General features: G+C 39.7%; 1 protein-coding gene across 2 annotated transcripts in view; it reads right to left on the bottom strand.

The window, feature by feature from the left end:
• Window positions 1-13,362, bottom strand: part of dgcr8 (DGCR8 microprocessor complex subunit) — a 38,076-nt gene that overhangs the window by 24,236 nt on the left and 478 nt on the right. For both annotated transcript variants that reach the window (XM_041202328.1, XM_041202327.1), the window contains exons 2-6: window positions 10,885-11,899; window positions 9,174-9,336; window positions 5,143-5,285; window positions 3,060-3,408; window positions 1,953-2,150 (exon numbers count right to left, since the gene is read on the bottom strand). In XM_041202328.1, the coding sequence (XP_041058262.1) occupies window positions 1,953-2,150; window positions 3,060-3,408; window positions 5,143-5,285; window positions 9,174-9,336; window positions 10,885-11,592 (1,561 nt within the window). In that variant the 5' untranslated portion in view covers window positions 11,593-11,899. The remainder of the gene's footprint in view (window positions 1-1,952; window positions 2,151-3,059; window positions 3,409-5,142; window positions 5,286-9,173; window positions 9,337-10,884; window positions 11,900-13,362) is intronic.

Genomic DNA, 13,362 nt, shown 5'->3' on the forward strand with positions numbered 1-13,362 from the left:
CTGTCAGCAACTTCAACTGCCTGACCATAGACCTAACAACCCCACCTCCAAGACATGAGTGCTTCAGGTGCTTTCCTGCCAGTTATTCCTCTATGCAGGTGTTGACTTTCAAATCAAGAGAGACTAGTTGTTGAAAGATGCTTTAAAGCATTAAAGAAAAACATACGAAGGTCTCAAGGCTCATTCGGTTGCCCTCCCAAACTAATATTTTCAAACTAAAATGTTGTAGACTGACTGAAAGCTAATCATGAATAAAAAAAGTACTGTTAGTTAAGAGCTAGAATCCGTTGCCAAAAACCTGAGTTTACTACATTGGAAAGGAATATTACCTCCATTATAGAACTTGTGAAGCACCATGGAGTTGTTTAGGTTTCCCAATATGCCAAAAGCTGACCATAAAAATTGAACATAAAGACTAAACCAAGAAGGGTTGCTAAAACTTGGGGTGAGAGAGGCAGCAATTGGGCTTACCCTAGGACTGAGACACTATAGGGAGATTTGGCAGGAGTGTGTCTTTGGTTTAAGAAATACAGTAACAGTTAATTCCTCCCTTGATTCTAAAACAAATTTTAAAATATACTTGTGCTACATCACTAAAATTAAAATATTGCAAAAGTCAGGTGTAGTAAATCTCAAACAGGACAATCTATATTCACTGTACATTCTCACATGTCCTTTCATGTTACTAACCTAAAAACATAATTAACAGCAAAGTATTTCTATTCTATGTAAATGCCGACAAAAAGCTTGAGTCACTAAATGTAGATAATTGCATTCCACAATTGTCATGGTGATCACTTGTATCCTAACGATCTATGGTGTAGCTTCTCACAGCAAAGCAATCCATGCGACTACTTAAAAACTACCCCCGTGGAAAATGATCCAAGAAATTCTTTTCCATTTTTCTAGTTATCCTTGTGGCTGCAAATGTGGCAAGCTCAAACTCAGCCATGCCATAAGGAGATACTTGACAGGAAAGGAGCTTCCTCCCAGGGAGTGCAATCAACACAGTAACAACCCTGTTACTAATCCCAGAACAGCTCACGCACAGGGCCAAGAGCAAACTTTGAGGTAACCCTTTTGGTTGGAGATGGCCCAAATGTACGCACGTGAAAAAAAAAGTCAGATGTCTGAAATAGAACAAAAATGTGTTTTTGGACAATGGCAAAGTAAAAAACCAACTTTAACAGAAGAGGCAAGTCACACAAGAGCAACACCAATCTCCCATAATATAACTCAGGAAGGCAGGAAACCGAAAAATCACAAGAAAGCCATTATCCCCAGGCCATTCTTGCTCACTACCTAGCTAACAATGAAAATTATAAAAAGGGTAAACCTTTTAAAATGTGTATGTTCCATCCAAAAAATACAAATGCACCAGAAATAAGTTCTTAACGCTCACAGCAACATTGTTAGCATGGTTCACTTAGCAGCACTATTGAATAGGAAATGATTATTTCCTCTGGTTGGGACACTATAGAAACCTGAATAAAAACCATGTGTACGTGCTGCAATTGAACAAGAGCTTGGTCTATTTAGTACATACAATTAAACAGGTGTACCGACACATCACTAATAGCAAAATTACACCAAGATTTTCAGTTCATAATACCAAACAGTCAATTAAATTCTTTGTACAACTGAGATGCACCAACATATTCAAATCACACAGAAATCAAATTGGGATGATTTAAACTGAACATTTTTCAGCCTGCAACTCAAATGGGGACGGGGGTGTTTGGGGAAGAAAAACAAAATCACCGTAGCTGGAATTAAACCCAATACCATTAGGCCAATACCAACGCCCTAATATACAGGCATATCACCAAGTCTGCATACCCATCATTTATATGCATTCACAAAGTACAAGTTCACTTTCTGAAAGATGTTGGAGGCATAATTATAAACAGTTTATGTCAGAAATTGGTGGAAAATTTACATATTGCTTTTACCTTTTTTTGTGGGTGCATCCTGGACAGAGAGTGTAATGAGCTTTTGATTGGCTGGCAAAATTGGCCGTTCAGCTTCTGCTTGCTTCCGCTTCATCTCCCGATTAAACTGACGCCGTTCAGCCCAGGTCCTGAATTTCTTCACAGTGACTTGTTCGAAATCAAAGCGTTTTTCCAGGTATTTTTTAAATTCCTCAATACCTGGAAACGTTGTAGATTTTTAAAATTGCATAAATAATAAAATGGGAAGTGAATGGGAGAAACCTGTATTCAGTGTACTCTTCTAGGCTGACAGTCCCGGCAAACAAATTTGGTTACTTAAAGTATAATTACGTATAAATATAAATTTCCCTAAGATTCATTTTGTACTACTTAATCAAAGGCTGTGATAGGAAATAATAATGGCAACTATTTTAATGTGATAAAATGAACATCTAGGTTAAACGTAAAATTTGTAGCAGACTTCAGAAACCAGAAGCTCTTACAAGAAACAAAAATGTAATTTGCCAAAAGACAGGTGTAGTTTTTAAACATGAAACTTTAGAAAACATCAAAGCTTTGTTTTTATATTCTGATTAGACAGCTTAACACAATTAAGTCAGGTAAATACAATGGCCACATTTACCATCAGCAAGCACAAAATAACTCATTTTGCATGGTGATTTATATGGATCTGATAACCAATTTCAGAACACACCACAGCACCTACAAATTGTAGTAATGCCAGGTGCACAGGACTGCCTTCCAATTTTTAACACAATTTGTAGAACAGTTCAAAATCTTAAATTAAGATATTCTGAATCTCAGCTGTGCCATCATGGGGCAGCATAGAGTGGACTTAATACTTGCCAAGGGAAAGGGAGCATGCAACAAAAAATAAAGTGGCTGAGTCACCTCATACCTCCTCCATGCAACTGAAGCCCAAGCGACCATGGGAGAGGCCTGGCAGCAGGTCCTCTTTGCCATGGAGATCTTAAGAAGTGAGGGGAAAAAAAAAGCAAAAGCCACGATACACATGCACACATCCACACCATGACAGAGACACGTTAAATTCCTAACCTGAATAACCGTTTATCATACTATTTTAGAAAAGATCAAGCATCATCTTACCAATAGATTCTTCTTTGCATACTTCTACTTTAGCCTTCACCTGTCCAAGGGCTCCTGCTGCAATGATTCCACCCAAAGAGTCTCTTTCATCTAAGGATTTACAGTATAATGTACCTGAGCTACTGAGAGGTACTGAATTAGTTACAGAGTTGTGATCAGTGGCAGTGTAGTCGAGTTTCTCATTTACTTCCATTGTTGTGTTCTCACAATTTTCTGGGGACATTTCTCCGTTCGTGGTCACTTTGGTTATCTCTCTATTGCTAGCCAGCTTATTCTGCTCTCTCTCCTCTTGGTCTCTCATTTTCATATAATGTAGACAGGGAATGCTGCTCTGTGGAGGGTCATGTTTCTGCACAGAACAAAAATAAAAAGAAACTTTTAATCCACTTATGGGTAAGGTTTCTAAGAAACATTCGCGAAAGACAACTGCTGATTAATGAAGGAAGAATATAAGCTGGAAACACCAAGACAAGACCACAATATCAAGTGCCAAAAAGAAAACAGGAAGAAAGATGGGCCATCCTCACAAGCCTACTCTGATTGCGTGTCTCCCAGCAATCAACCTAGAGGAAGGCACCTGTAGATTGCACATTGTCCATTAAGGGCCAGTAAAGGAAAAGACGTGGGGACAGGAAAAAATAAAAAGTACCATGTTCAAAGTCACCCCACCCATATTTTTCTTGTACATTGCATAACAAATTGTAACAGAGCATTTGCGAAAGAAGAAATATTTTCCATGAGCAAATTATGTGCACTGTTGAGATAATGAAAAGGAGAGTGACAGTAAACAATACGTTCAGTTTGGATGAGGCCAACACTGGGCTGGGGAAATAGGGGGAAAGAAGAAAAAATGCTACATTAAGGATTGTGGTTTTGAAAAAAATTGCAGGCAGCATAATTTACCATTCCAGCAGATAAGAGCACATGAAGAGTGAAATGAGAAACTGCATTAGGCATACATATGCCTTGCCAATTAGAAATAACCACAATCCATCTTGTACATAAACCAAATGCACTGCTTTCAAAATTAATACATTATACCACTACAGCTTATTTTCTACAGAGTTAAATTGGCAGAGAAGAAATAAAGTAGGTCTGTGATAATAAATCATAGCACTCATGGAGCTAAACATACTTACAAAATGACTTTCTGGAAAAAACACAGAATCCAAATAGGAAGGTCAAAAATAACCTACGCAGTATTAACCAGAGGAGCAACTGGGGTGGTGTAAATAGACTCAGAATTCCTTGGTTACACAAAGGAGATAAAATCAGCCAATTCTTATCAAGTCAACCTCAACTACAGGTGCAAAGATGCAAAAACATTCACTAAGCCTGCCCAAGTGGAGATATCTTCACTACATAGACTGTAGCTGTGGTGTAGTGGTAATACTACTGGACTAGCAATCCAGAGCTAATACTCTGGTGACATGAGTTCAAATCCCACAATGGCAGCTGGTGGAATTTAAATTCAATTAATAAAATCTGGAATTGAAAACTATTGGTGGCTATGAATCTATCATCATAAAAATCTGAAGGAGGGTCACATGGACTCAAACGTAAAATCGGTTTCTCACTCTATAAATGCTGTCAGGCCTAAGATTTTCCAGCATTTTGTGTTTTTATTTCAGATATCCAGCATCCACAGTATTTTGCTTTCGTCATCAAAAACCCATCTCGTTCACAAATATTCTTTAAGGAAGGAAATCTGCCGTCCTTACCTGGTCTGGCCTACATGTGACTCCAGACCCACAGCAATGAGGTTGACTCTTAACTGCCCTGTGAAATAGCCGAGCAAGCCACTCAGTTTAAGGGCAATTAGGGATGAGTAACAAATGCTGACCTTGCCAGTGAGGTCCACATCCCATGAAAGAATGAAGAAAAAAAACCATGAATTAAAACCCCAAAATCGCCATCTCATGACAATATTGGCTTGGTCAGCATGCCCATGTCCCAAGAATCAATTTGAAAAACTGGAGAGCCAGCAGGACCTTTGGAATGTTTCCCAATACAAGTCACTGCCTTCAGCAGAAAATGAATCATATAATAATTTTCAAGACGTATTATTTAATTTATTTCCTACCCTGATGCTTCCGGTTCCTAAGAAATAAGGTCGTGACCAAGTAACCACCCTGGTTTCCCTGTGCAGGTAAACTGGGATACCAGAATTATGGAATGTCATGATCCAGCCGTCAGGAAGGGGTTCACTTGGTGGCCGGCCACGATCTATAAAGATTAAAACAAATTTAACACCAGGTAAAGCACAAGGCATCTTAATTCAGTCACAATACAAAAACAGAATCAGGGATGAAAATATCGTAAAACTCACGGACCACCATGGAGGTGACCCATAAAAACAGTGACACAAAGAACCACAACTTGGCTTGTGAGATCTAACAAAGCACAGAGCCATGGAGGTCTACAGCACAGAAAAAGGCCCTTCGGCCCATCGACCCTGCACCGGTCAAACAAGTACCTAACTATTCTAATCCCATTTTCCAGCACTAGGCCCATAACCTTGTATGCCACAGCATCACAAGTGCACACCCAAATACTTCTTCAATGTTATGAGGATTTCTGCCTCTACCACCCTTTCGGGCAGAGAGTTCCAGATTCTCACCACCCTCTGGGAAAAAAAATTCTTCCTCACATCCCCTCTAAACCTCCTGCCCCTTACCTCAAATCTATGCCCACTGGTTATTGATCCCTCCGCCAAAGGGAAAAGTCTACCCTATCTATGCCCCTCATAATTTTATACACCTCAATCATGTTCCCCCCCTCAATCTCCTCTGGTCCAGGGAAAATAACCCCAGTCTATCCAATCTCTCCTCATAACTAAAACTCTGCAGCCCAGAGAACATCCTGGTAAATCTCCTCTACACTCTCTCTAGTGCAATCACACCCTTCCGATAATGTGGCTTCCAGAACTGCATGCGATACTCTAGCTGTGGCCTAACCAGTGTTTTATATTGTTCCAGCATAACCTCCTTGCTCTTATACTCTATGCCTTGGCTAATAAGTATCCCATATGCCTTCTTAACCATCTTATCTACCTGTCCCGCTACCTTAAGGGACCGTTGGACATAGACACCAAGGTCCCGCTGATCCTCGGTACTTTCCAGGGTGCTACGATTCATCACGTATTCCCAAGCTTTGTTTGTCCTGCCCAAATGCATCACCTCACACTTATCCGGATTAAATTCCATTTGCCACTGATCAGCCCAGCTGACCAGCCCGTCTATATCCTTCTGTAATCTAAGGCGATCCTCCTCACTATTTACCATCCCATCAATTTTCGTGTTATCCGCGAACTTACTGATCAACCCTCCTACATCCAAGTCTAAATCGTTCATTAACACCACAAACAGCAAGGGACCCAACATCAATCCCTGTGGAACCCCACTGGACACAGGCATCCAGTCACAAAAGCACCCCTCGACCATCACCCTCTGCTTCCTGCCACTCAGCCAATTCTGGATCCAATTTGCCAAATTGCCTTGGATCCCATAGGCTCTTACCTTAGCTATCAGTCTCCCATGTGGGACGTAATCAAAAGCCTTGCTGAAGTCCAAGTAGACTACGTCAAATGCATTGCCCTCATCTAGACACCTGTTCACCTCTTCGAAAAATTCAATTAAATTGGTCAGACATGACCCCCTCTTATCAAAACCATGCTGACTGCCCTTGTTTAATCCCTGCCTCTCCAAGTGTAGGTTAATTCTGTCCCTCAACTGTTTCCAATAATTTCCCCACTACTGAGGTTAAATTGACTGGCCTGTAGTTCCCTGGTTTATCCCTTCCTCCTTTCTTGAATAATGGTACCACATTGGCTGTCCTCCAGTCCTCTGGCACAACTCCTGTGGCTAGAAAGGTATTGAAAATTATTGCCAGCCCCTCTGCTATCTACTCCCTTATCTCACTCAACAGCCTGGGATACATTTCATCCAGGCCTGGAGATATATCTACTTTTAAGCCTGCCAGACCACTTAGAACCTCCTCCATTTCTATGCTAATTTCTTTAATTATATCACAGTCCTTCTGCTTGACTTCCATACCCACATCGTCCCTCTCACTTGTGAACACTGACACAAAGTATTCATTTAGAACCCTACCTACGTCTTCCGGCTCCACACGCAAATTGCCATTAAGCTCCTTAATGGGCCCTACTCTTTGCCTAGTTATCTGCTTACTCTTAATGTACTTGTGAAATAACTTTGGAGCTTCCTTTATTTTACCTGCCAATGTTTTTTCATGCCCCCTTATTGCTTTCCTAATTTCCTTTTTAAGATCCCCCCTACACATTCTATACTGTTCTGGGACTTCCGCTGTTTTAAGCCCTCGGCATCTGCCATAAGCCTCCCTTTTTCCAATCCTGTATATCCCTCGACATCCAGGGTTCCCTGGGTTTGCTGGTCCCACCCTTTTATCTTTACTGGAATATGTTGGCCCTGTACTCTTCCTATTTCCTTCTTGAATGAGTCCCACTGCTCTGACGCAGATTTACCTAAATGCAGCTGCTCCCAATCCACTCTGGCCAAATCATATCTGAGCTTATTAAAATCGGCCTTCCCCCAATTTTGAACTCTGATTTCTGGCCCATCCTTGTCCTTTTCCATAACAACCTTGAATCTAACGGAGTTAAGATCACTTTCTGCAAGATGCTCCCCCACTGATACCTCTACCACTTGCCCGACTTCATTCCCTAAAATTAAGTCCAAGACCACCCCTGCTCTTGTAGGACCTTCTATGTACTGGCTTAAAAAGCTCTCCTGGATGCACTTTAAGAATTCCACTCCCTCTAAACACTATGACTAACCCAGTTGATGTTGGGGAAGTTGAAATCCCCCACTATTACTACCCTATTATTTTTGCACTTCTCTGAAATTTGCCTACATATCTGCTCTTCTATTTCTCTCTGACTGACTGTTGGGGGCCTATAGTACAGTCCCAGCAAAGTGATAGCTCCTTTTTTGTTTTTCAGTTCTACCCATATGGCTTCATTCGAGGAGCCTTCTAAGATGTCATCCCTCCATACTGCTGTAACTGATTCCTTGATGAATATTGCAATATCCTTTTCCCTTTGCCCCCACCCCACCCACACTCCCAAACCCCCCAACCCATCCCTAGCCTACCCTCCCCCCAACCCGAACCCACCCCTACCCTACCCTCCCCCCAACCCCCACCCACCCCCACCCTCCTACAGGAACAATGTCAGTATCAAGAACTAGGATTTGTGTCAAAAAGATAAGGGTAGCAGTGAGACAAGAGTAGAAGGTGCTTTCACCTACGCCAAATCTTTGTATACCACACTCATTTAATTTCAACCACAGATGTAAAAATGGATAATGAGTAACCTTTTCTTAAACACCATCAAGTCCCCATCTTAAAAATTTACAAATCTGGCATTTCTTTATTGGTTTTAAACGTGTTTGAATAGTGAGCATTAAAACTGCCTGAGAGGAGTTTAAGGATAGCCACTATAAAATCTGATTAAAGAAAGTCATTATTCCCAAAAGCTTCAAATTCATCGACTTGATTGAGTTCACTGACATTATCCAACTCTGCAACTCTTCTTTCAGACAAGGACACCAACCTTTTAAAGTTGAATAAAATTTTGCAGTTTACAGTTCTACCACATTTAACAATGTCCATCCAACAATCTAGCTATTGTTGGAGACGTGATAAATCTGACGAAATTTGTCTGAGTTCAGAACAAGCCAAAAAGTCCCCAACAGAACACTTCATAGTTTAAGCTTCCATCAACAATACTGCTACTGAGCTAAAATGACCAGAAAAGTCTGAGGCTCAACTCCAACCTGTCCCAATTTGATTTTAGTTGGGTGCTAACATAGGGAAAAAATAAATCAGCAATTTACAGTTTCTAACTGACAATGATCCCAGCTGGAAAGTGTGCATATGTGAATGGTACTTAAGGATAGTTTAGTTTAAAATTAGGTTAGTTTGCAATTCTGTTCATAGTAAAATCTCTGGCAAACACAATATTACATGTGAAAAATTGTCATCTTCGTAAGGTTTGGCCAGAATCTATTGAACCATACGACATCTTCAGGAGGAAAGGGAAGAAAACCAGGTTAGGTTGTGTAGCCCACTTACTTTTTAACACAGTTTTAATTTTGGTCATCATTGGCTGCACACTTGTTTCTTCATCAGTCTGGTGGTCGCTGTCACCAGTATTCTCCTCTTCTACCCGTTTCCTCTTTCTAGGAGGAGGTAGCACCGCCTCCAGGAGCGCATCAACATCATTATCAAAATCATCCTGTAAAATACAGCATTGAAGGCCATCCCACTATAACAGTATTAAGGTTTCTAAATGGGGCATTTCAAAGGAAAAAAATGATTTTTAAGTCTAGTTGCATTCACACAATAATTGTGTAATTTAAATCTTGTTTGTTCTATTAAACTAAAGCCATAGGATTTTGCACCAAGTTGTATAGCAATGGCCACAAATACTGATCATTTACCAAGCTGTCCCAAAACTTTTAACAACAGGAATACTAGGTGGCTGAAATAAATATATATGTACACCTTAAGCCTGTCAGTTAACTTCAGAGCGCATGTTCTTAAAAAAAAGTCTGATGTTCCTCTATGAAGTAAAATTGGAACTCTCAGGAACAATGAATCGACCATTCTGGTATATCCAATTTGTTTCTGGGCAATATTAAATTATTTTTAATAACGTAAAAAGTTAAAAGAATGCTGTTAGCAATTTAAAATGCCTTTGAAGCAATGGAAGACAGTTGTTTCAAAAAAAAAGCACTTCATAAACTAATAAAAGCATTACAACATACCTGAATAATTAGGTCTGGTGAGCCCAAAGACAAGCTTGTATTTTATCACTGGAGTTTATAACTACAATAACATTGCGTGGAATGCTATCATTTAAATTTGATGACAATAAATTCCTCTGAAGCACTGAAAATAGGTTCTTGTATGCGTGTGTGTGTGTATATATATATGCATACATATATACATACACACACGGACAAATAAATGGCCTTGCAGCCATTTAAAAAGTGGGCAGGTTATTTTAAATTGAAACACACACAATACAATGAAGATGCAAAAGATACTTGTTGCACATTTCCGTTGTCAGAGTTTAAAGTTCCAGCCTGGGCTCGATGCCATCACTGTATTGAGCTTTATCTAATGCTCTGGTCAGTCTTCAGAGTTGGTTCATCCATACACACCTACAGATGGGTGGACACAACTCCGACTAACCAATTCATAGACAAGAGACTGGCATCAGAACTACGCAGCAGTTTGCATTTCTGTTCATCCACTCTACTGACTGAAGGACCACAGTTCCAGAAACAGAAGCGAAGTAGGAATGGAAGGATACTTTTGCATTAAAAAAACTAAGACAATCTGCACATCCACCAATAATGCAAATGTTTTCCCCTCACTAATTATGTGTAGATATAAATATAGCTTGCTGCACTGTGGACAGAAATAACTTGCACTCTGAAACTTTACCAGATTGAAAAGTTATGTCGGTGGGCAAGATGTGCTGGCCTGAAAGGGCTGGAAAAAAAACACACAGGGTTCAAAATACTATACATGTTACCTGATGCATGTAAACAGAGTGAACAATTAGAAGCCTGATCACAATGGCCTGCAAATGTCAACAGTTGAGAAGTTTTGAAGTCCAGCATGTTTTTTTGGCCCATCTTTAATAAAAGGTTACATGCACCAGGCAAGTGAAAGGGACAAAACGGAAAAGGTAGACAAGGCATTTATATAACACAAGGATAACTCCACGTGCAATCACATGTGCACGTGAGTATTTTGAACCCTGCTCACATACCTCAAATGAATAACTCAGAGCTTCTTCATCGACGTGATCCTGTTGAATGATCATTTCAGATTTGAAACCTGTTCCCTCAACATCATCTGTTTCGAAGTTTTCTGTAAAGTCTTCTAGTTCATCGAGTACTGCAAATTCCACTTTTTTCTCTTGATTGTCTTCAACCTCTTGCTTATCAGTACTTTTACTGCAGAAGCCCCCTGACCCCACTATTCTATTACTGTCAAAAGGAGTGCCATGCAAATCTCCATTAACACTATTGATAAATTCGATATTTTTCTCACCAGATTCAACACCAGTATAAACTACCTGCCTGTCCTTGCTTTTACTATTATCTGTAAAGACAACTCGAATTTTTACATCTTTGAGCAACTTAATATCAGGGGCAAACTTAGGAACAGCTGGTGCGTGACGTGCTGTTCTTGGATTCAGTGGACAGCATCCCGATACGGTTGTGAATTGATTGTTAAAGACAGTGGATTCCATCGTAACAAGCTGGTCTTGGCTGCACGTGTTACAGTCCCCAGCGGGAGTGTCTGAAAGTCCATCACCACCAGAGCCAACGTCCATAACTTCTGCGTCACTGGACGTTTGCAGGGGAGGTGGTGGAGGCGGCGGCGTACTTGGAGGAAGAGGTGGGGGACACGGCTGATTCTCCACATTCAGTGGCTCTTTGGGCATAGGTGGTATACTTCCAAACGTCTCCATCTTTCAAAACCTAATATTAATTCTAAGCTATACAGAGTCCTGAACAAATTATATCTTAATCAAATACCCAATTAAAAAAACTAAACATAAGCCAGTCCAAGTGAATTATTTGAGAGTTATGGTACTAATCAAATTTTACAGATGATTCAGTTAAGCTGACTACATTGTTCTTTTCATTAAAGTAGACAGCTTTCAGAATCACTGTCTCAATTATTGGAAATCACAATGTATTCAGCTTAATCAACGCCTGCGATTAGACAGAGTTCATCATCTTGAGTCCATGACACCATCTTCTACTGATCACCACCTGCAGAGATACAATAAAATGCAATTAATCATTTCCACCAAAAGGTTATAAACTGTCAGCAAAAACCCAGCTTTCACAACTATGCTAACCAGCACACTCTTAAATTCCCGTCTGCTCTTTGTTCAAGTCCTATTCCAGAGACTTGTGCACATAATCTAAAGGAACACTTTAATGCAATAATGAGGGAGTGCTACACTGTTGGAGGTGCCATATTTTTGGATGCAAGGCAAAAATCAACATCCAGTCTGCCAACTCAGATCAATGCACAAGATCCTATAACTTGATTTCAAGAGCCTAGCCATTACCTATCATGCAGCCAATCCAACTGCAATACAACATTCAGTCATTTATTGCACTGGTGTGTGTATGACCTTGTATCACATCTCCCTATATTAGGATAGTTACTATACTTCAGTGGTTATGTTGTTGGTTCATTCTTTTTTGCTACCTTAGCTGCGGTATTAAAAGTAGTAAGTTAACACCTCTACTGATGTCGTGAGGAAAATTGTCAAACTAACTCATTAAGAAATTTGTACACAAGTATCTTGCAAATGTAATTTCAGAGTTGAAGGTTTTATTGGACTGGATAAAGTATTTGAAAATTAGTCATGTTTTTATTTCTAAAGACTAGTTAAGTTGTACAGGTACATTTTGTTCTGCAGTTTTATTTGAAGCCCTGGTGAGATCAGAAACAATTTCAGCAGCAATATTATACTACACATTAAATCTGCCAAATGAAGTACCTCATTGTATTAGATCACCCACATCTATAACTTGTAACTTGTCCAATCCCTTTTTAAAATTACTCACCAAGGAGTAAGCAAGTAGCCCAGCAGTTGATTAAGTAACCCATACATTATAGTAATGCAAAAAATTGTTAATGTACCAAATGTAGTATTACTACAGTAATCAGGATACAGAAAACATTTCATGTTAAGGAGCACATTAACCACATCTTCCTGACATTAAAAGGGAGAAATTTGTAGTTATACAACGCTTCACGAGAAAATCCTCCCAAGTCGTTTAACACAATTACTCCCAAGTGCAGCAACTAGTTATGCTAGCAAACGTGAATGACCACATTTTAATCTTTTTTTGAATTTGATGCAGTGAATTAAACAGCACTGCATTAAATTTCAAAATTGCAAAGTAATCAAAATTTCAGCATTTAAAAGTTTCCCAGTTCTAAATACATCCAAACTTTGTTAAAAATTAAGAAAAAACACTTCCTTAACTTAAAAAAAGGCAAAATAAAGGTGGAATTTAACCCTCAAATTGCGCTCAAAAACAATTCCTAACACGAGGAAAAATAATTACACCCCCCCCTCCCCCCTAAGTAGTTGGATTGGTCACCTCCAATCCAACAAATTGATATGAATCTTCCCCATAAACTCCAAACGAGTTCAGCCCTCTCTGCCTCTTCTTGGTAGCACTGCGGCAGGTGGAAGGAAAATTATAACCGG

The sequence above is a fragment of the Carcharodon carcharias genome, chromosome 13, assembly GCF_017639515.1.
Source record: "Carcharodon carcharias isolate sCarCar2 chromosome 13, sCarCar2.pri, whole genome shotgun sequence".
NCBI lineage: Eukaryota > Metazoa > Chordata > Chondrichthyes > Lamniformes > Lamnidae > Carcharodon > Carcharodon carcharias.